The following is a 19,771-nucleotide window of genomic DNA, read 5'->3' as shown; positions in this document are numbered from 1 at the left end:
TACTGATTGCTTTGGATTGATTCAGCCACAGAAATATTATCTGGTTACTAATACTTCGACTTAATATGTAATATACAGCAGATCCTCAAATGGCATTGCTTCATTCAATGTCGTTTCATTATATTGCTGGTGGGATGCCCTCGGAACTTGTCTTGTTTATATCCATTAGCCTCTGGTGAAGTTGGTTTCACTGTCCATCATTTTGCCACCATTCCAAAAACCTACTCACAACACTACGTGAGTACTTACTGTACAATACGAAGATCAACTCTTAGTTCCCATCGGCTAAAACTCCCAGAGCGTGTTTCCCAAATTTGGCTGATGCAAACAATCACCTGGGTGACTTACTAAAGATACATCCAACTGGGACCACATCAGTGGAGACTCCAGACCCTGGCCTGGTGAGAGCGCTTGCCCACCGCCTTGTTGAAACACTGTGGGCGGGGGGTGGCCACGTGGCGTCTGGTGGGCGAAATGAGCAGTGCCGTGCACTAGAGCGTAGACCTTCTGTTGTTTTACATTCTCAACATATGTATTTAATTATTTTTCTCTTTTCTAAGTTGACTTTATCGGGGATGACATTGGTTAATAAAACTGTTCAGGTTTCACGGGTACAGCTCTGTAACGTGTCATCTGCCCGCTGCATCATGCGAGAGCGGCGATTTTTGACCACTGAGCTGCAAGGATTTTTAAGACATGCAGTGACTGACTGTTTAGTCGGGGACACCGACCTCTTTTCCCTTAGATTGTCAAACAAAAAGATGACAGGAAGTCTGTGGACATTTCATGTAACTATGGCAATAACAAAAACCTTCAGTATAAAACTTTTTGCTTTGGGCATTTGGTTGGTGTATTTGTATCAACTCTTAACTTCAGGTATTAAAATTTAACTTTAAAAAGCACAAACCCAGTTAAGCAAGATGAAAACATTATAATTAACACTACTATACTGTACCCTTAGAAATGTAAGGGGATAGTTCTCATGTTATGTGTTCTCACGCAAGTAAAGAAGTGGGAGAAGGCACAAACCCACAAAGGCAGAGCAGAACGGGAAGGGGAGAAGGGCCCATGGGTCACAGGGGCAGCCGAACTGCCCCAGGATGCCCTGCGTCGCTGGCTTCCTCAGTCCTCCTTCCCTTGTACTGCGGGGACAGCTACTTCTCAGTACTGCCGACGCCTCAGACACACATGCAGCGCCTGTCACTCGAGATGCCGTGCTTCTCCCATGGATGAGAAAGCTCCAAGGATCGTGCGAGTGCCCATCCTGGTATGTGTGCGATGAGTTTACCGCTAAGAACAGAAGAGAGCGATCCTGGGAAAGAAAAATAATGCAGATTGTGGGCAGACCACTGTTTTGCTACTCAGCACACAAATGTGTACGAAAGTATGCACAAGGCCCACACGAACAAGCCCGCACACACTTCCCATACACACTGACATTTCCAGAGTTTGCCTTCTCCGCGTAGCACAGCCCTCTGTGTACAAGTGCGAATGCATCAGGCCTTTCCCAGGAGTGTCCTCTACCGCCCGCAGGCAGCACGGGGCCCCAGACAGCTAGATGACGTCTGTTCGTCCAGGTGAGGGCCAGGGAGGCCACTAACTCTGAATAGTCACTGATTGCGAGGAATCTTCAGAAAAGGCAGAATGTTATCCGTTGGATTTTTTTTATGTTACTTTAACACCAGCTTCACAAGAAGGAAAAGCAGTTTTTAAAGGCCAGAAGATCTCACTGTAAAAATATTATTTTTGACCAAATTAGGAGACGTAATAGTATTAAAAAGGCTTTCTGCTTGGGTGCCAGGTGAATAGTTTATCTTGTTATGGGCAGACCTCAGTGAAGTGACAAAAGCCACAAGCTGCTGTTTTTAGACTGAGAACAGGGGAGATCTTGGGGAAACCAAGAAAGGAGGCGAAGTGGAATCAGCTGAGCCAGAAGCTGTCCATTTCTGGAGTTACGCCACTGATTCTCATCCTTCCTGTGAAATAAGAAAACCAGAATTTGGTTGAAAAGCCCAGTAACGAAGGTTTCAGCATGGTCATGGAACAACTAGGTCGTGTGGATTCGTGAGAATTTCTCCATGGCAACACAGGGATTCTTTTTTCCCTCCAGTATTTTTTTGAAAGACAAGAAAGCAGAGTAATTGAAAATTAACACATGACTCATATGGAACGGCAGGGTCCTCGCTGCCGGCTGGGGTCCAGAGTCCATCCTATAGCCTGGGCAGACCTCCAGCTTTTAACTGCTCCTGGGTTGGGATTAAAGTCCGTTTCCATTCATGCATTTAAGGTAAACCCACCAGCAGTTCTAACTCAGGTTGATACAAACAAAAACAAGCTCCTGTATATTTATAATTTACATATACAGTAACATACAGATTTTGTCAAAAAGGGAAAGTTTAAATTCAAAAAGTAAATCTGGAGATTGGGTACAGTTTTGAATGTGAGTAGGAAATACGTGGACACTTAATTTCTTCAGCTACCATAGGCTGCAGGGATAATGCTTTTCCTCTTGGCTCAGACCCCTAATTACCTGGCAGACAACACCGGTTCTGAATAGCAGTCCTCACATGAAGCTGGCAGAGCTCAGTGGATTGCTGCTTCTGTCGTGCTCGCCCCGTCTCTGTTCTGCCGTCCCCTGGTCAGGCCTCCACTTCCCACTACTCTGCCAAAGCCGTTTCTGTCCAGGAGACCGGTGACTTCCTCAGTGTGAATCCGGTGGGGAAGGCTCAGGGCTTATCTTGCTTGATCTATCAGCGGCAGTTGATGTAGAGGATCACTTTCTTCTACTTGAAACACTGTCTGCCCTCGCCCCCAGGTAGTGTGCCCTTCTGGTTTTCCTCTTACCCCTTCTCGGCTTCCTTTGCTGGCTTTTTCATACTTCTTTGAACTCTACACATTAGTGTACCGGAGGGACCACTTCTCACTTTTGTCTGCACTCGCTCACGGCAGGGCATCCCATCTAGACCCACAGCTTTAACACTGTCTACATACTGGCGACTTCCAAACTTATTTTTCTGGCCCCGACCTTTTCCCGTATGCGCTTCTCCTAGTCAGTATTTTCACTTGGCTATTTCATACATATCTCACAATTAGCATGTTTCAGGCCGAGTACTGTATCTTTCCCCGCCGAACCTACTTCTCCCAGGTCTTCCCCTGCCTCAGTTAATAGCAGTTCTAGTTGCTTAGTCAGAATCTTTGATCCTTGTCCCATCTAATCTTTCAGATTATTAGATTAGCTTCATCCAAAAATACCATCAAAATATGTTCAAGATCTTGCTCTTTCTTACCACTTCTGCTACTACTATTTTCCTAACTGCTTTTGTCTCTCATCTGGAATGATGCAGCAGTCTTCCTACTAGCTGCTTCTTCCCCTGCTGTCTGGCACTTTATCTTCAAATTAGCCTTTTACAATATAAGCTGCATCATAGCTCACCTCTGCTCAAAGTCCTCCAGTAACACTGCACCTTAGAGTAAAAACTAAAACCCTTACAGTGGCCTGCCTAACGGGTTATACAGCACTACTTCTCAATGCCTGCCTTAAGCAGTTTTGCTTTAATTTCTAGTTTGAAGTGGATCAGTACTTTACAAAAGTATGATAAGAATGAGCTACTATAAAGAGAACTTTCACTCTGGTCCTGATGAAGTAACTGGCATCAGGTTAACTCTTCCACTATAAACTGCTAGCAGACCAGTCTGAATATAACAACTGTTTTCAGAAATCAGAAGGTAAATAAGGCAGGACTGATCTCTGAGGGATGAGAAACAAATGAGGAGATTGCTCTGATTGTCCAGGCTTTCTGCTGAGAGGCATTTGCCCAGCTCCAGCGTGGGGTGTAAGTAGAGCAAGGCAGTCTTGCTGAGAATTAGGAGACAGAGGTTGGAGTGTGGGGAGGCAGGAGTTTATGGAGCAGATTACCGGAGTGTAGGAAGTGTGCAGAGAAAGAGCTCCATAAATCTGCATAGAGGACTCTTGAGTCTTTGGATGAAAACTAAGCTATATTTGCATGGAATGAGATTTCACAAGACCAGCAAAGAACAACTACCTGGGAAATTACAGCCCCTGAGGAATCTAAAAGTGCAATAAATACCTGGGATTACTCAGTGGTTGAGTTTCAGCCAGCATGGTAGAGAGATGTCATTGAATGCTTGAGGCATTCAGTAAAGACCCAGAGAGTCCTAGAAGCAGGACAAAAATAGTCCTAGATAAAGGTTACCCTGGATCTGCACTGATGAAACTTAAATCCAAGCCTCATAAGGATCCAGCTGTCCACAAGTAAATTAACTAACAGATTCTTTGGAGGAAGACATCAGAATCCAGACATTCAAAAAATTTTTAAAATTTTAATCTATACATTCAACAACATAATAGTCACAATTTCCATCATCCAGTAAAAAATTAGAAGGCGTAGGAAGAAGCAGGAAAGTATGGTCTATAACCAGGAGAAGATCAGTTAATATAAAAAGGGCCAGAAATAACAGCCACTAGGTAATTAGCAGATAGAGACTTTAAAACAGCCATGATGAATACCAAAGAATATAATGGAAAATATGAACATATTAAAGAGAAAAATGGAAGAAATAAAATAGAACTAAGTATAAATGTAATTCTAACTTTCTACTTAAATTTTTTAAATTAAAAAACAACTTCTGGAGTTGAAAAGGATAATAATACCTTATATGAAAAATTCAAAGGATGGACCTACTAGACCAGAATGTGGGAGAAAAGTCCACTGAACTTGAAGACAAATGACCCAAAATGAAGGAAACAAATGACCCACAGAGAAGGAAAAAGTTGGAAAACAAACAGTGTTGTCAGTTACTTGTAGAACAATGTCAAGCAGCCTAACAGAGGAGGGGGAGAAAAAAATAGTTAAGAAAATATTTTTTTTCCAAATAAATGAAGATTATAAACACACATATACAAGAAGCTCAACAAACTGTAAGCAGGATAATTAGAGAAAACTATACCAAGACACATCACAATCAAATTGCTAAAAATCCAGTGATCAAGAGAAAATATTCAAAGCAGCTGGACAAAAAATGATGTTACTTACAGGGGAACAAATACAAGATTTTTCAATGACTTCTCATTAAAAATAATGCAAGCTAGGAGAAAATGGAATGGCATCTGAAAGTACTGAGAATTTTACTTTATAAAATATATAAATTTCCTAGCTTTATCCTCTGAAAAGGTCTAGAAGCAGTGAACCCCAGGAACAGTCAGCACCCTAGGCCCCTGACTGTGGTCTCTAACACTCTTTTCCAGTAAAGGGAACCTGAAGTCCTTGGGAAATGGTGGATTTCAAGTGTGGGGTAGGATAGACACAAGATGCGACTAGACATCCTATTGTCCCAAGCAAGAAGCCTAGTAAGAGCTACTGCATATGTCAGAAGAACACAGGAACCTACTACCTGCAGGGCTCCCACTGACCAAAGATAGAACAGTCTGAGCAACAAAAAAGGTGATTGTAACTGATCGAAGCACATCAGATACCTTCAGATCTATGAGTTCATATGATACTAAAACAGAATAGCCCTTGGTAACCATTGGAGTTTGCTAGGGTACCAACTCACTCATTGTCCTGAATTTTGTTAAGTAATTAGACACGTCAACCATTTGTTTTACCTTTTCCAAGTGAGCACTATTTCAAAACAAACAAATAGAGGAAAGTTATAAATGGAGAAAATTAACACTTTGCAACTGCTAATGAAACGATGAATGTAGTCAAGAGCATCAGTAAATGCAGAAACCATCAGGTATGAAGTTGATGGGGGACTTCATAACGAAGAGAGGTAACCAGTAACATCTGAACCCACTGGTCAACATTCACATTCCATTATGTGCCTCCTATTTGATTTATAAGTCCACCACACTGCCTATGGTGGATTCTAGCCGCTTCCCCCCTCCCAAAACAAACAAAAAAGCAAAAACTTTAATTAGGCATTCATATCTAATCACAGAGGGTAGAGAGACAAATTAAATGACACCACAGGAAATAGCCAGTTAAATACAGAATATAGGGTATGCTAAAGACAGCCTCTTTTCACAGACAAATGACAGAAATGGAAAAGGAGAAACTGTTACAGATTGAAAACAGAAAATCAGCCAATTGCAAGATCTGTGGACCTTGTTCGGATCTTGATGTTAACTGTAAAAGTATATTTTTAAAAGACTGGTGAAATTTTCAGATGGACTGAGTTTAAATATTTTTGTTAATTTTTTAGGTGTCATAATGGCGTTGAGGTTATTTAAATTAAGTATTTCTGAGGCAAATACTAAGTTGTCTGGGATTTGCTATAACCACTTTTCCTGCACAAACCGTTAGGAAAAGAAAAGCTAGAGTAAACAAGTAGGAAAGCGTTGATTTTTGTTGATGTTTGGTGATGGGTACATGAAGGGTAGTCATTGGATTACTCTCTATTTTGTGCACATTTTAGCATAAAAAGCATTTATTTTTAAAAAAATAGTGCGCTCGAGGACCTTCCGTCGATCTAGAAGAGAGCGCCTCGCTTGGAATGTGTGAAGTGCGTCTCACAATGAGAAACAGCTCTAACGAGTTTGGTTTAAGTACCCGACGTGTGGGAGAAAACAGAACGATGCTAAAGGCAGTATCCTTACGGAAGTGAAGAGGTTTAGCTGCTACCATGAGGCAGCACTGACAACTCTTACACGCAGACGAAAGTGATGAAAGCACGAGGGGCCCACTTCGTGGTGTTAAGTAGACCCACTTTGCCTGTTCCTGTGCCAGCCGGCATTGCCTTAAAGGTACATCCGTCACAGAGCCCAGAACCTGGAAAGGACTGCAGGGCAAGGCTCCTTGGTGACCCCTTTGTGCTTTCTTTTCTCAAGGGTTGTGGTGTCAGGTGGCCAAATCCATCTGCTAAGGGACTGCTTTTGTCAAAGGATTCATGAGACACATTCCCTGTGGTCTAACAACACATTCCGTTATGCATTGTGGGGTTTTTTTTAATTTGTCTTATGATTTATTTTTTCTGTATGTCTTTGAAGTTTGCCCATTTTTAACTCATGTTCATTTCTCGCTCTGTGTTTGTGTCATGCTTGCTGTCCTTGCCTCCGTTGTTCCCAGGTTACAGTGTAGCCAGGATATACCCAGTCACCTGGCCGATGAGCATGCGCTGATAGCCTCCTATGTGGCCCGTCTGCAGCACTGTGCACGGTCAGTGGGAGGGCGGCAGCGGGGGCGGGGAACCCGGGGCCGAGCAGAGGGTGGGAGAGCTGCGTCGCCCAGGGTTGCCAGCTGGAAAAAGCTCTGCACGTGGGGTTTTGCTTGAGAAGCTCCCAGCTACGTTTGGCAGCGTTTGTGTTACTGCTGACGCATTAACTTCTGAAGGAGAAGGAGCCTTGCCAAGCCCAGGCACTTACCTAAACATACAGTCAAAATTCTGCCGTGAAGCAGAGCTCACTTCCTTCAGATTATACTTAAAGAATATCTAGACCTTGGAGAGATAGGCGGTCCTGAAGATGTACCTCCACAGGAGCATTCGATGAGCCTTTTACTGTTCATTCTGACCTAAATAATGAAATCTTTCTGTTAATACTCAAAGCTTAGGTCAGTCAGCCCACGCACATCCCACTTTGTCTAATTGTCAGTGCTACCACCTTGTCACAGATTCCCATGTCACACCGCCACCTCTTCCCCCAAGTCCGTCATTGTTGGTCATTTAAACCAGTGCTTTTCAACATTGGTATTGGATCGTTGTCCGACGCCTTATGGACTGTTCCCAATGACGCAGGCCTCCTCATACTGTAATGATTATATGGACTGTACTAGCCCCACTGCCCCTCTCCCCGAAGACTGTGACCGTGACTCATTCTTAATATGGGAATGTGACCGACCCTTCAGTGGGGTAGGATGGAAAATTGTTTGATGACCACTAACCACAGCAAAGGTAACCCTGTAACAGAGCTCATACCAAACCAAATGCTGGCACATTCAGGCTGACCCAGCCACCTGCCTGCGCCGTGGCCACGCCCACCAGTGCTCTGCATGGAGAATGCAGGTGAAGTGGGAGGCACCCAAGGCCATCCCAGCTGCTCTGCGTGGCAGTCACTGTACCCAACAATGTGAGATTCTTAGTGTTGGGGGGACCCCATAATTCATAAACTAAATACATAAGGGAGGCTGGAGCCTTAAATTTTGATCTTCCTTTTGCCCATAGCATACCATGGTCCCATGAGAAGGTAACTCTTATTCCCCATGACAACAGATAAATTAATAGTCCATGAGAAATGCATATATTTAAAAAGGACTCTGTTAATATTATACTTCATATCATTTCCCACAGTTTCCCTAGTATGACTAAATAGCATTGATATTTTTAGAAGTTTATTTACCTATCTGTAGAGCCTCGGGGTTCTTAGGAGAACTGTAGGGTTCTCCTACTTCCCAAGTGTGTTTGCCCCACAGGAGGGAAGTCAGGGCCTGGCTGATAGTTGTGCATCAGGTCACAGAGAGTGTCCTCTCAGCCAGCAGACATGATTTCTGGGCACTGTGCCCCTGCCCCTCGGCCTGTAGGAGCAGAGCGGTCTCATCCTCACCCCTGGCAGGACAGCTCACTTAAAACCAGTCAGGGCCATTGTCTGGGTGTGTAAAAGTTTCCACGGGGAAAGTGGCAGCTGGATGTTGGACAGCAACTGCCACCTGATCTGTCAGCCCAAGAAGATTTATGGTAGGTTTAGCCCAGGTCCTCGCGTCTTTGTCCCAGGGATAAGACTCCCCGCTCGAGAATCGGTGGCCAGGGACCCTGGGAGAACGTGAAGATGTGGTGAGTACTACATCTCTTCCGGATCCACACTGTAAGGACCTGAACTTCATACTTCCTCGAAGAAATCAGACATTTCACGGCTAATTCTACAAATGAATTCAGTTCAAGAAGAAGAATAGGGGACCTTTCTAATTTTCCTTATAATTTTCATTGACCTTAAAACCTCTCATCAACATAAAGTTCTAGTTTCTGGTTGGAAAGCAGAGTCAGTTGGAACAACCACGTTGGCCACACTTGGGTGTGAATGACAAGCAGGGTTGACCTTGCCCGGGAGCTGGAATGTGCTGGAGAAGGAGCTTTCCTGCACAGAGGAACGCGATGGCCCTTGGCGAGAAACAGACGTTAACCATGTTAGATCCCACTTCTTAGGCTGCCGGTCCCTCCATAATATTATCTACTTGCATTGTGAAATATTAATTTCTGTTGTTTATTTAAAGGATAAAGGTAGTTCTCCTGTGTCAGACAAATGCCTTTAAAGCACAAATACATTTCAGCCCAGCTCTTGGGGCCATGGCCTAGAGATGTTAAAGTCGGCTGATGGTAGCAAGTTCTTACTGTGTGATCATCTTTCAAGAGGGTGATTGTACACGTTGGAGACATTTGCACACCTGAAGTTACTAAGGGTTCAGAAGTGTCATAGACAGAGGACTTTAAAGCCTGTTCCAAACAAAATTATCTATCCTAGAGGAAAGACTAAACTTACAGAATTCGCCACAGAGATAGAAATATAGAAAGGTGAGAAAAAATGTAGGAAAAAATGCAGTTGATCATATACATGAGAAGCCAGATGGAGCCCTGTTAATCTGCCTCTACCCTTCCCAGGTTCTCCTCAGTGATTATAACAAGGTTGGATGAGTACTGAACTCATGTCTTCAAATCTCTTCAGAATGCGTGTCAGGTTGCTAAATTCCAGTCAAGGATTTTTAGAACTCCAAGAACGTAGGGCCAAAGTAGAAGCAAGCCCCCACAGCCAGCTCTGGTCCGTCATCGTCATCTCTGTTACCTTAAAGCTCCTTCCAGGCTTACACAAAGAGAATCGTACAGCCGTGTCCCTATTCATCAGGAGGTGCCCTGGTACAAACACAGGGCAGTTGAGGTCATGTGCTAGATTAATGGAGTCAGCTGTTTCACCCACAGCTCGTTGCATTGCGTAGAGCGGACCTGCCACTCAGGAACCCGTTTTTCATCCAGGTGCGGCATTACCTGACATCCCACCTCGGTCGGTCTTTACATTTTTAGAGTGCGGAGCTCTCATTAAAGAGTAATGGACTGAGTGGCTCAAAGATGGGGCTGTATTGTGAAACAAGCGTGGTAAAGGAAGAAAAAGAGGAATTGAAAGAAAGGGTTCGATACCATCGTACGCTTCTCCACCTTTACCACATGCTGCTCGGCCCACCCAAGCCCTCCGTGTTGCTCGGCCGATGTTAACTGTACTTTTTTCAGCCGTTTGTCATGATGCATCAGCTTTCTGTTGGTCTTTTGAGGTTCGAGACTTATGTCTAAAAGTCGTGAGTTCCTTTTAGAACATTTGACTGGAAACCCCTCTTGTCAGACTCTGTAAATGTCCTGTCTTTTCTCAGTCCTTGTATGGAAAAAGAAGTGCCCGTCCGCCAGTGTAAGGTCATTGGGACGTGCTGCTGAAGACAGGTGACATGCACGGTGGCCTCGGTTCTCTGAGTCCCCTCTGTCTCAGACAGCCATTGGCGTCTGTGAGCCAGGCCTCCACTTCTTCTGTTACCATCCTTTTTACAAGCTCTTCTCCCGTCCGTCTTTCTGAAAGAGAAGCAAGAAGAGGGGACGTTTAAGAGACACCTGTTCATTTTTATCTCCTCGACAGCGTCCTGGACAGTCCCAGCCGCCTGGATGAGGAACACCGGCTCATCGCACGCTACGCCGCCCGGCTGGCCGCAGAGGCGGGAAATGCGGTGAGTGAATGGAGGGGTCCAGCAGAGAGGCCAGTTAGCATCACTCTAACATACAAGGGATGGGGGAGCGGTCAACACGAAGCCCAGGAGAACACGCACCTCAGGGCCAGAAGGAGAGGAGTGGGCTTAGGGAAGGGATGTCAGTGGTCTTGAATTTTATCTATGATATTCTCTCTTCAAAAAATGAATCAAGAGCAGAACATCAAAGAGTCAATTTAGTTCTCTGGAAAAAAATCAAAGTAATAAATTCCTAGAAATCCTGATCAAGAAAAAAAGAAAGAAACCACAAATTACCAATATCACAAATGAGAACAGGACCTGGCTACAGACCCTGCAGACATTATTAAGGGTGATAAGGGAATATTATGAGCCACTTTTTGCCAGTGAATTTAACAACCTAGATGAAATAGACAACTTTCTTGAAAGACAGATTAACAATACTGACATAAAAACAAATAGAAAGTCTAGCTAGTCTTAAACCTGTTAAAGAAATTGTATTGATAACTTCCCACAAAGAAAACTTCACGCTCACATGACTTTACTGTTCGATATTCTCATACTCATAAAAGAGACATTATAACAATCTGACATAACTTCTAATAGGACATACAGGAAGAAGAAACACTTCCAAGTCATTTCATCAGCCCCCTACAATCTGATACCAAAACAATACAAGGCAGTTACAGGAAAAGGAAACCGATTTCCTTTTCCACTCAGCGAGCGGATTGAGTGCTGGCCTGTGAACCAAAGGGTCGCCAGTTCAATTCCCAGTCAGGGCATGTGCTTGGGTTGCAGGCCAGGTCCCCAGTTGGGAGTGTGGGAGAGGCAACCACATATTGATGTTTCCTCCCTCTCTTTCTCCCTCCTTTCCCTTCTCTCTAAAAATAAATAAATTTATTTTAAAAGAAAACTTTTAAAAAAATTAGTAAATTGAATCCAGCAGTACACAAACAGGACGATACTCCACAAACGAGGTTTATTTTAGGAATGCAAATTGATTTAATACACAAAAAATCAGCCAGTGTAGTTCCCCATATTAGCAGTGCAAAGAAGAATACAAGACCATTTCAATAAATGCAGAAAAAGCCTGCGACAAAATATGATCATTATTTACGATACAACTTCTCAATACACTAGGAGCAGGAAAAACTTCCTCAGATGGTAATGATTATTTACAAAAAACATACAGCTAATATTACACTTAAAGGTTAAATTTTAGAATGTTTTCCCTACCTAATACTCTCACAAGACAAAGATGTCCCCTCCTACCACCCCTATTCAGAGCTGTTCTGGAGGCCCTACTAGCCAATGCAGCATCACAAGAAGGGCATAATTATTAGAAAGGAAGAAGTAAAACTGTTATTATTTGCAGATGACATGAGATTGCATAGAAAATTTCTAAGGAATCTACAGAACACTAGTAGAACAGATTCGTGACTTTATAACAGTGTTGCAAGGTACAAAGTCAATATAAAAACTCTATTTCCTAGCAGTAAACAAGACAGTCAAATTTAGGAAAAATGTCCTTTCCTATAACATTAAAAATCATCAAATACAAGCAAAGAGCTGAAAGGAGGAGCGATCTGAAGCCAAGATGGCAGGCCGTGTGAGCAGTGACCAGGCAGAGAAACTGTGATGAGCGCCCACTGGGGTGCTCTGATGTATGTCGGGGCCGTACGTATGTCAGAGGGGAGAGTTCAGTAAGAGAACAGTCCCGGGTGACCTGGGCCGGCCCAGAGGCCAGATGGCTCAGGACAGCACACATACTGTATTACTGCAGAAATGTGTACCCATTCATGTTTACTTTTTCACCGGAAGGTAGAGTTATGAAAGCTGCTTTGTTTCTCCACGCCCCCCCAAAAGTAATGTATTCCTTTGCATTTGTTTAGAATTCAAAAAATTTTTTTTCAATCTCATATTGGGTCCTACATCAGAGTCTAACATGGCAACTCTACAGGTTAGTGAAATAGGACAGAATAGGGGGGAAAGTCTGGGGAAAAGCAAGGTTCCATTAGTTAAACCTCACACATACCCTCAGTCACAGCTGTTCACATTATTTTAGCAGTTAGAATTTATAAACAAAATTAATCGAACTCATTGAGATAGCATCGAGGGTGGGTTTTTAAAATTAAGTATATTTAATGCCATTATATAGTCTTGTTGACTTTGCACAGTACTTTCAAAATGCTATAAATTAAAGCTCCAAAGCCATTTGACCCTGAATAGGAGATTGCAGGTCTCCTTCACTGCAAACAAGATAAGTCTGTTTGCACCTGATAGCAGTTCTCTTACTCGTGTGAAAATGATCATTGTTAGAGTGGGCTTGAGACTGAATACTGATATGGTCCCTTTCATCTGCAGTTTATTTTCTAAAGTGTAGTTGTCTTATAAATATTAGACCTCTCAGGCTGAGTTCTTCTAGACTAGATTTCTCTTACACAGAAGACTTCTAATCTGCTAATCTCTCACTGATACAAGTGCTTTGCGTAAAGTGGGTGTAGCGCTCAGAAGAATTTATAGCCTGCTAGATAGACTTTGCATTGATTTTTTTTTTTTAAAACACCTTCCTCCACAAAGAAAGACCATTAAATCATCCGGGCAGTTTGCATTGCACCCCGTAGCAGGCTTCGGCATCGGAGCCTTCACGTCCCCTTCCGGGGGGTACGCGGTGGCCGCTGGCCCCTCGGCAGACTCACCCTCGAATGAAGAGATTCCAGGTGCCTAGAGGAGCCAGGGGAGCTGATGTGTTTTTCCGAAGAAGTAAACAAAGCAAAACTACAATGTGTGGAAAGTCACAATAATAACAGTAAATTCTTATTTATCACCAACATCACCAGCCTTAGATATACTCAGGTGTTCGGGGTTTATTTCCAAAGTAACTTTCTTTATGACAAAATTAAAAACCTCACAGTGGAAATCTTGGAAGAAAGGTGGAGAGGAAGGGGAAACTTGCCCGTGCGTCCTACTAAGCCGCACGCAGTTTTGCGATGCTTTCGCCCATCACAGCATCTTCCTGTGTCAGCACGCGCGTGCCATTCCAGACGTCACCTGCGGTTTCTCAGGGTCACAGATCAGCAGCGTCCACATGGCGGTTTGCACACACTCAGGGACTCAGAGTCCCCCGTAAAAACAGTGAGTGGCAAGCCTGCTATTCTGATAGTGTGACGCAATTAAAAACTAGGTTCTTGGCTTTGCCTCAGACCTGCTGAATAAGAGTCTCTTGGTTTTTGATGTCTTGATTTTTATGTACAAAAGCAGTAGAAAATTCCCAGTCTTCGGGACCACCACCCTAAAACATGTTATTGGGGTTTTGAGAGACAAGAGAGAGAGTAGTAATCCACAGCCCTGCAGTTGGTCCGAGTGGGCGTGGGGTGATGGCAGGACCTCCTCTGCGATTCACAGGGAGTCTAGTTGATATCTGGCTCTTCTCTTTGGAATTCGTCCTCACCAAGTTCATACAGATGGGAAGCCTCCAGTCTACAGGGCCCGGCAGAAGTAAGGCCTGCTTGAGTGTGGTTGGGAGGGTAATAATGTGGTTGTAATAATTTATAGTTTTAATTTCAGCATTCCACCCAAAATGTCGTATGGTGTGCTTGAGTGTAATATTGTTATGTTACAGAATTACATGCTTATGATTTTGTAATTAAAAAGGGCGTTATTGGTGCTGGACCCTATATGTTTAGGAGGCCACCAAAATGCATATTAAGAGATTACAGTTCGCTGAGCGTTGGTGTCCCTTGGTTACGTAACTTGTGCCCAGTCTTACTCAAGGGGGTCGTGTCTTTCATCTTGTACTTCACAGATGAATCTCCATCTCATTAAAGATGACGGAGTTCTGTGGGATTACCTGAACCTAAGAGAATGCTGACGTAACAGAGGAAGTGATCCTCTTCACATCTCTTTTTGTAAATATCCCCACTTTACAGACAAGAAAATAAAGGCCCAGTAAAACAAAATAACCCAAGGTTTCCATGGCAAGTCAGTAGCAAAACCTGGGATTCCTGACCAGGCCACCCACTTTCATCTTAGAGCAGAGCAGCGTTGTTCGTAATAAACTGTTATTGTGGGACAGTTGTGGATCTACAGAAAAACTGTGAGGCCAGGACAGAGAATTTCCATGCAACCCGTACTCAGTTTCCCGATACTGACATCTTACATTAATATGGCATGTTTTTTGCAATTAATGAGCTCGTATCGATACGTTATTGTTAACCAAGGTCCATATTTTATTCAGACCTTGTTAGTTTTTTACCTAATGCCCCTTTTCTGTCCCAGGATCTCATCCAAGATGCCACGTTGTACTTAGTTGTCGAGTCTCCTTCCGTCCCTCTTGGCAATGATGGTTTCTCTGACTTTCTTTGTTTTTGATGGCCTTGATGGCTTTGAGAAGCATTAGTCACATGCCATAGAATGTTCCCTACATGGGATTAGCATGATGTTTTCCTCATGATTGGACTGGGACTGTGGGTTTGGAGGGAGAAGAGGCAAGTGCCCCTTTTCTGTTGTATCGGGTACATAGGATCGGCATCATTTATCACTGTCACTGTTGACCTTGGTCGTCTGACTGAGAATGTGTTTGTCAGGTTTTTCCAACATAAAATTCCTCCCCTGCCTTCCCACCCATCCTCTTTGAAAGGAAGTCATTTTGGGCAGGCCACGCGGGAATGGGGAGTTTGGCTCTACTCCCTCAAGGGGAGAGTGTGTTCCCGCATTATTTGGAATTGCTGTGTTTTGCACTGAGAGTCCTAGAGTCGCTTCACACCATATTCAGGATGGAACGGAGGCCCCTGCCCATGGCCCTCTGTGGTCTGGACACCGGCTTCATCTCCCAGTTCGGTACTGGCCGCTCGCACCACAGTTGACTCTCGGACCCAAGAACAGCAAAGGCAGCTGCCGTGGGCCTGCCGCCTTTCCCCTGGTTCGCTTCCTACCGTCACTGAGTCTCTGGGAGCGTTTCACCACCACCTCGCTTAAAAAGAGCCCCTGTCTCAGCTCGCTCTGTCTCATTTCCCCGCATTTCTTCATTGCGTTTATCCCAGTAGCCGTAAGCCACGTGTGGGAGGGGACTGTGTCCTATCCACTGACGCATCCCTAGTCTCTAAAACAGTGCCTAGCACATAGTAAGTGCTCAGGGGATATTTGCTGAATAAATGAATGCATGAACTACTTAATTTTTGAAGGAAATCATCTTTAGGTTTCTTCTTGCCTAAGTAGTCTGTGTCTTTATGACCTAATAATTCCCTTTCCGTTTTTTTTCTCTTTGGTGTCCTAGGCATTTTAGAAATAAGGATACCTGGCTTTTTTTTTTTTTCTTTTAAGGAGCACCATGGTGTTATAGTAAGTGAATCAAATGCTCAGTTTCTCTGTTATTTAATGTGCAGTTGATGTGTTGCACATTAAACAACAGACCCCGTGAAATAAGCCATCAGTGGACATTTGCCAGCGGGGCCCTCCCTGCTCTGTCCCCAGGCACGGCGCCCCCGTGGGGGTGCTGCCTCGCGGTCCCACTCTTCCTCCACCTGCCCTTGCCCACGTCTTTGCTCCTTGGTGCCACAGACTCCCGCCTGGGCAGGAGCTGCTGTCGATAATAACCCCTGACTGCCCAGTTAACCTCCCCTCTGAAGATGCCTTCGAGTGCAGTTAGACACTCAAAACTGAAAGGGTTCTTTAGAAATAAATGTCCAGTGGAATGCTACAGGGTTTTCATCTGTTTGTTTTCTATCTAGGAAGCAGATTCCTTTCAGAGATCATTTCCTCCTAATTTTTCCTGGTTCTATTCTAATAAGAAGCCATTAGTTTGAACTCCAGTTTTCAGAGATGGTAAATCTATTATTCATAGCAGGTTCAGTTCCAAGCAAGGCATTTTTCTGAGGTGCAATTCAGCATCTCACAAGACTCTTACTATAATACAGAAAATTTCCTGAATTGTCTGCTGGTCCACTCGTCTCTGGAGGAGAAAAAAAGAAAAACAAAAATATTTGGTAAAAAGCCTCCCACCCAGACCTGCTCTGCAGCTTTGCCTGTGTTTGTTTAGGAAACACACCTTCAGGCTTTAGATAGAGGTCAAGGCTCCTGCTTCATTGTAGGTGAGGCTCGGGGCAGAACTGAGAGTGTGCAGGAGTGCAGCACAGCCATCGAAGGAAGGGCCTCCATCCAGGGCTTTCGCTCTGGGTAACAGCAGGGGGGCAGCCTCACCCGTTCCTCTGTTTTCCCAGTTCGTGTTGATCGGCTTCCATATTCTTAAAGGGGGTAACAAGTGTTAGAAACATCCATGGGCTTGCAAGACAAAGCCACAGCGATTTCTTCAGAGATAATATGTGAGTGACAATAAGCATATGAAAGCACACTCAACACGTTAGTCAGGAGGAAGATGCAAATCCCTTCCACAGTGAGGTGGCACTTCGTACTCACTAGGAGGACGACGATCAGAAAGAAGGACAATGACAAGTGCTGACGATGGCGTGTGAAAATTGGAATCGCGTGCGTCGAGGGTGGGAATGTAAAGTGGCTCGGCCACTTGGGAAGACCCTCCGGCGGGCCCTCAAACGGCAGTTACCATGCGACCCAGCAGTTCCCTTCCTCGATGTCTACCCAAGAGAAATGAAAATATATCTCCATGCAGAAACGTGTCCACAGATGTTCATAGAAGCATCATTCAAAATAGCCAAAAAGTGGGGACAATGGAAATATCCACCAACTGTTGAATAATCAAAATGCAGTCTGTCCGCATCGTGGACTGTTATGCAGCTGTACAAAAAGAGCAAAATACTGATACAGGTGACAACATGGATGGACCTCAAAAACATTTCGCCACGTGAAAGAAGCCAGATATAAAAGATCACCTGTTGCATAATTCCGTGTGTACGAACTGTTGGGAATGGGCAAGTCCAGAAAGACAGGAAGTAGACCAGTGGCTGTGAGTGGGGGAGGGGCCGCGGGGAGTGACTGCTAATGAGATGGGGTTTCTTCCTGGGGGCGATGAAAACCTTCTGGGGTTAGATGGTGACGATGGCCTCACAACATCGTAACTGCACTGGAAGCCACTGTACCCTTTCAAAGGGTGGGTTTCACGGCGTGTAAATTATATCTCATTAAAAAAAAACCCCACGGATACGTCTCACCCACCAGGGCCATTAAAACTAAAAAGACAGTGACGAGTTTTAACAGGATGTGGAGAATCACTCCCTGGTTCACTGTGGGTGTGATTACAAAAGGGAATAGCCACTTTGGAGAACAACTTGACAGTTCCTCCCAACGTTAAGTATAGAGTTACCTTATAACTCAGGAATTCCACTTTTAGGCACTTACCCAAGAGAAATGAAAACAGACGTCAACGCATAGCTGCTTCGTTGAACGGCCCAAAGCTGCAACTGTGGAATGCTACTCGGCAGTAAAAAGAGGGAACTCCTGACTCATGAATCAACGTAGACAAACCCCAAAAACATCCTGCAAAGTAGAAGCTAAAAGCCAATGGCAACGTGCCATGTGGTTCCATTTACAAGCAGCTTCTAGACAGGGCAGAGCCAGCCGGCAGGCCCGTGGGGGCAGGGGGGACGCCTGCACTGGGGGATGGGAGTGGGTGGGAGTTGACCCACACTGGCATGAGGGGCATTTTTTGTGGCAGTGGAAATGTTCTAAAGCTGGACTTTGGGTGACTGGCACAACCCTGTTTAAATTCACTGAGACTCATTGAACTGTACACTTAAGACAGGTGAGTTCTCTGGGAGGTAATTCTTACCTCAAAAATGAGTCAACAGTCTATGTAGGACTTTGGATGTATCTAAATCGGGGGGAAAAAACCACCCTTCTGTCTCCTCACTGCAGACCCGCCCTCCCACTGACCTGAGCTTTAGCTTCGATGCCAACAAACAACAGAGACAGCTCATTGCAGAACTGGAAAACAAAAACAGGTAAGAATGCAGGGGCTGAACCGGTTTCTGAGGTCCAGGGTTAGCATGTGAGTATCTCGTTTTCCTGGCAGACTACACAGCTTTTGACCACACAGGAAGAACCTCCCCCCAGTGACTATAGGCCAGCCCAAGTCCACTACATTCCCTGGACACTGAGTTGCATATCTGCATGTGTTCATGGCACTAGTCCAAATCCCTGCTCACCTGTCCTCAGGTAGGTTCTTTTCCAGGTGCCTGCTTCCAGGTGCCTATCTGGTCATCTTGTCCTGGCTTGTTAGGCTGCGGGCGCCTGGTCTCTTACTAAGAAAGCTATTTTAAGGCTTGGAGACGAGACGACACCCCACTGTGCACTGAAAGGCAGAAGCCCGGCCAAGGAGATTGGACATGCCGGAACAGGCATAGGTAGAAGCCACTGCCCGTCACTCGGGGTCGGGGAAGAAGGGAGACAGGACGCCTTGGGGCGAGTTAGCCCAGGGCCTCAGCAGGTCGCAGGGTGTTCTCTTGCGCTTTCCCCAGGGAGGAACACAGTATTCCGTTGTCATTTCTCTTCTGGGAAGACTTTTTCAAGTTGTCGAGAAGAGTCTTTTAATGGCTTTTTCTACCGTAAAGGATTGTTTCATTGAGGGCCATGTGCCACGGTATTAAGGAGGTGTCCGATTCCCATCCTGGTCACTTGGAAGCCATCAGAATGAGACTGGCAGAGGTTGTAGTGCACGAGTGAAAACTTCTGCCAGGGAGAAAGAGGTGCGAGGCCTTCTGTGGCCCACTTCCCTCCTTGTCCCTCTGCAGGGAGATCCTGCAGGAGATCCAGCGCCTCCGCCTGGAGCACGAGCAGGCCTCCCAGCCCACCCCGGAGAAGGCCCAGCAGAACCCCACGCTGCTGGCCGAGCTGCGGCTGCTGAGGTAAGAGGCGGGCCACTGCATCCAATGATAATCTGCTCCGGAACTTGTATCCCAGGAATTCAGATCAGTGGGATAGAATCTGTTTATCAGTGTAACTAGTCAGGTCATAACAAACACTGAAGGTTCCACTCATTCTGTTACGGCTTCAGACGCTTGGGTTCCTTTGTTCATCCCTGAGAACATCTGCCTGCGTTACAGAGCTGGGTGAGCACCCATCCCCAGCTCCTCACCAAGCAGGACAGGGCT

At 44.9% G+C, this 19,771-nt stretch overlaps 1 protein-coding gene across 7 annotated transcripts in view; it reads left to right on the top strand.

The window, feature by feature from the left end:
* Positions 1–19,771, top strand: part of DTNB (dystrobrevin beta) — a 173,683-nt gene that overhangs the window by 118,214 nt on the left and 35,698 nt on the right. For 5 of the 7 annotated variants that reach the window (XM_053666871.1, XM_053666872.1, XM_053666870.1 and 2 more), the window contains 4 exons: positions 7,089–7,178; positions 10,625–10,712; positions 18,537–18,622; positions 19,412–19,525. In XM_053666871.1, the coding sequence (XP_053522846.1) occupies positions 7,089–7,178; positions 10,625–10,712; positions 18,537–18,622; positions 19,412–19,525 (378 nt within the window). Of the gene's footprint in view, positions 1–7,088; positions 7,179–10,624; positions 10,713–14,514; positions 14,749–18,536; positions 18,623–19,411; positions 19,526–19,771 lie in introns of those variants that run through there. The other 2 variants (XM_053666874.1, XM_053666876.1) reach the window with 2 other exon arrangements.

The sequence above is a fragment of the Artibeus jamaicensis genome, unplaced genomic scaffold (genome assembly GCF_021234435.1).
Source record: "Artibeus jamaicensis isolate MK-2021 breed Jamaican fruit bat unplaced genomic scaffold, CSHL_Jam_final contig_465, whole genome shotgun sequence".
Taxonomy (NCBI): Eukaryota; Metazoa; Chordata; class Mammalia; order Chiroptera; family Phyllostomidae; genus Artibeus; species Artibeus jamaicensis.
This window is presented reverse-complemented; position numbering and strand designations above follow the sequence as displayed.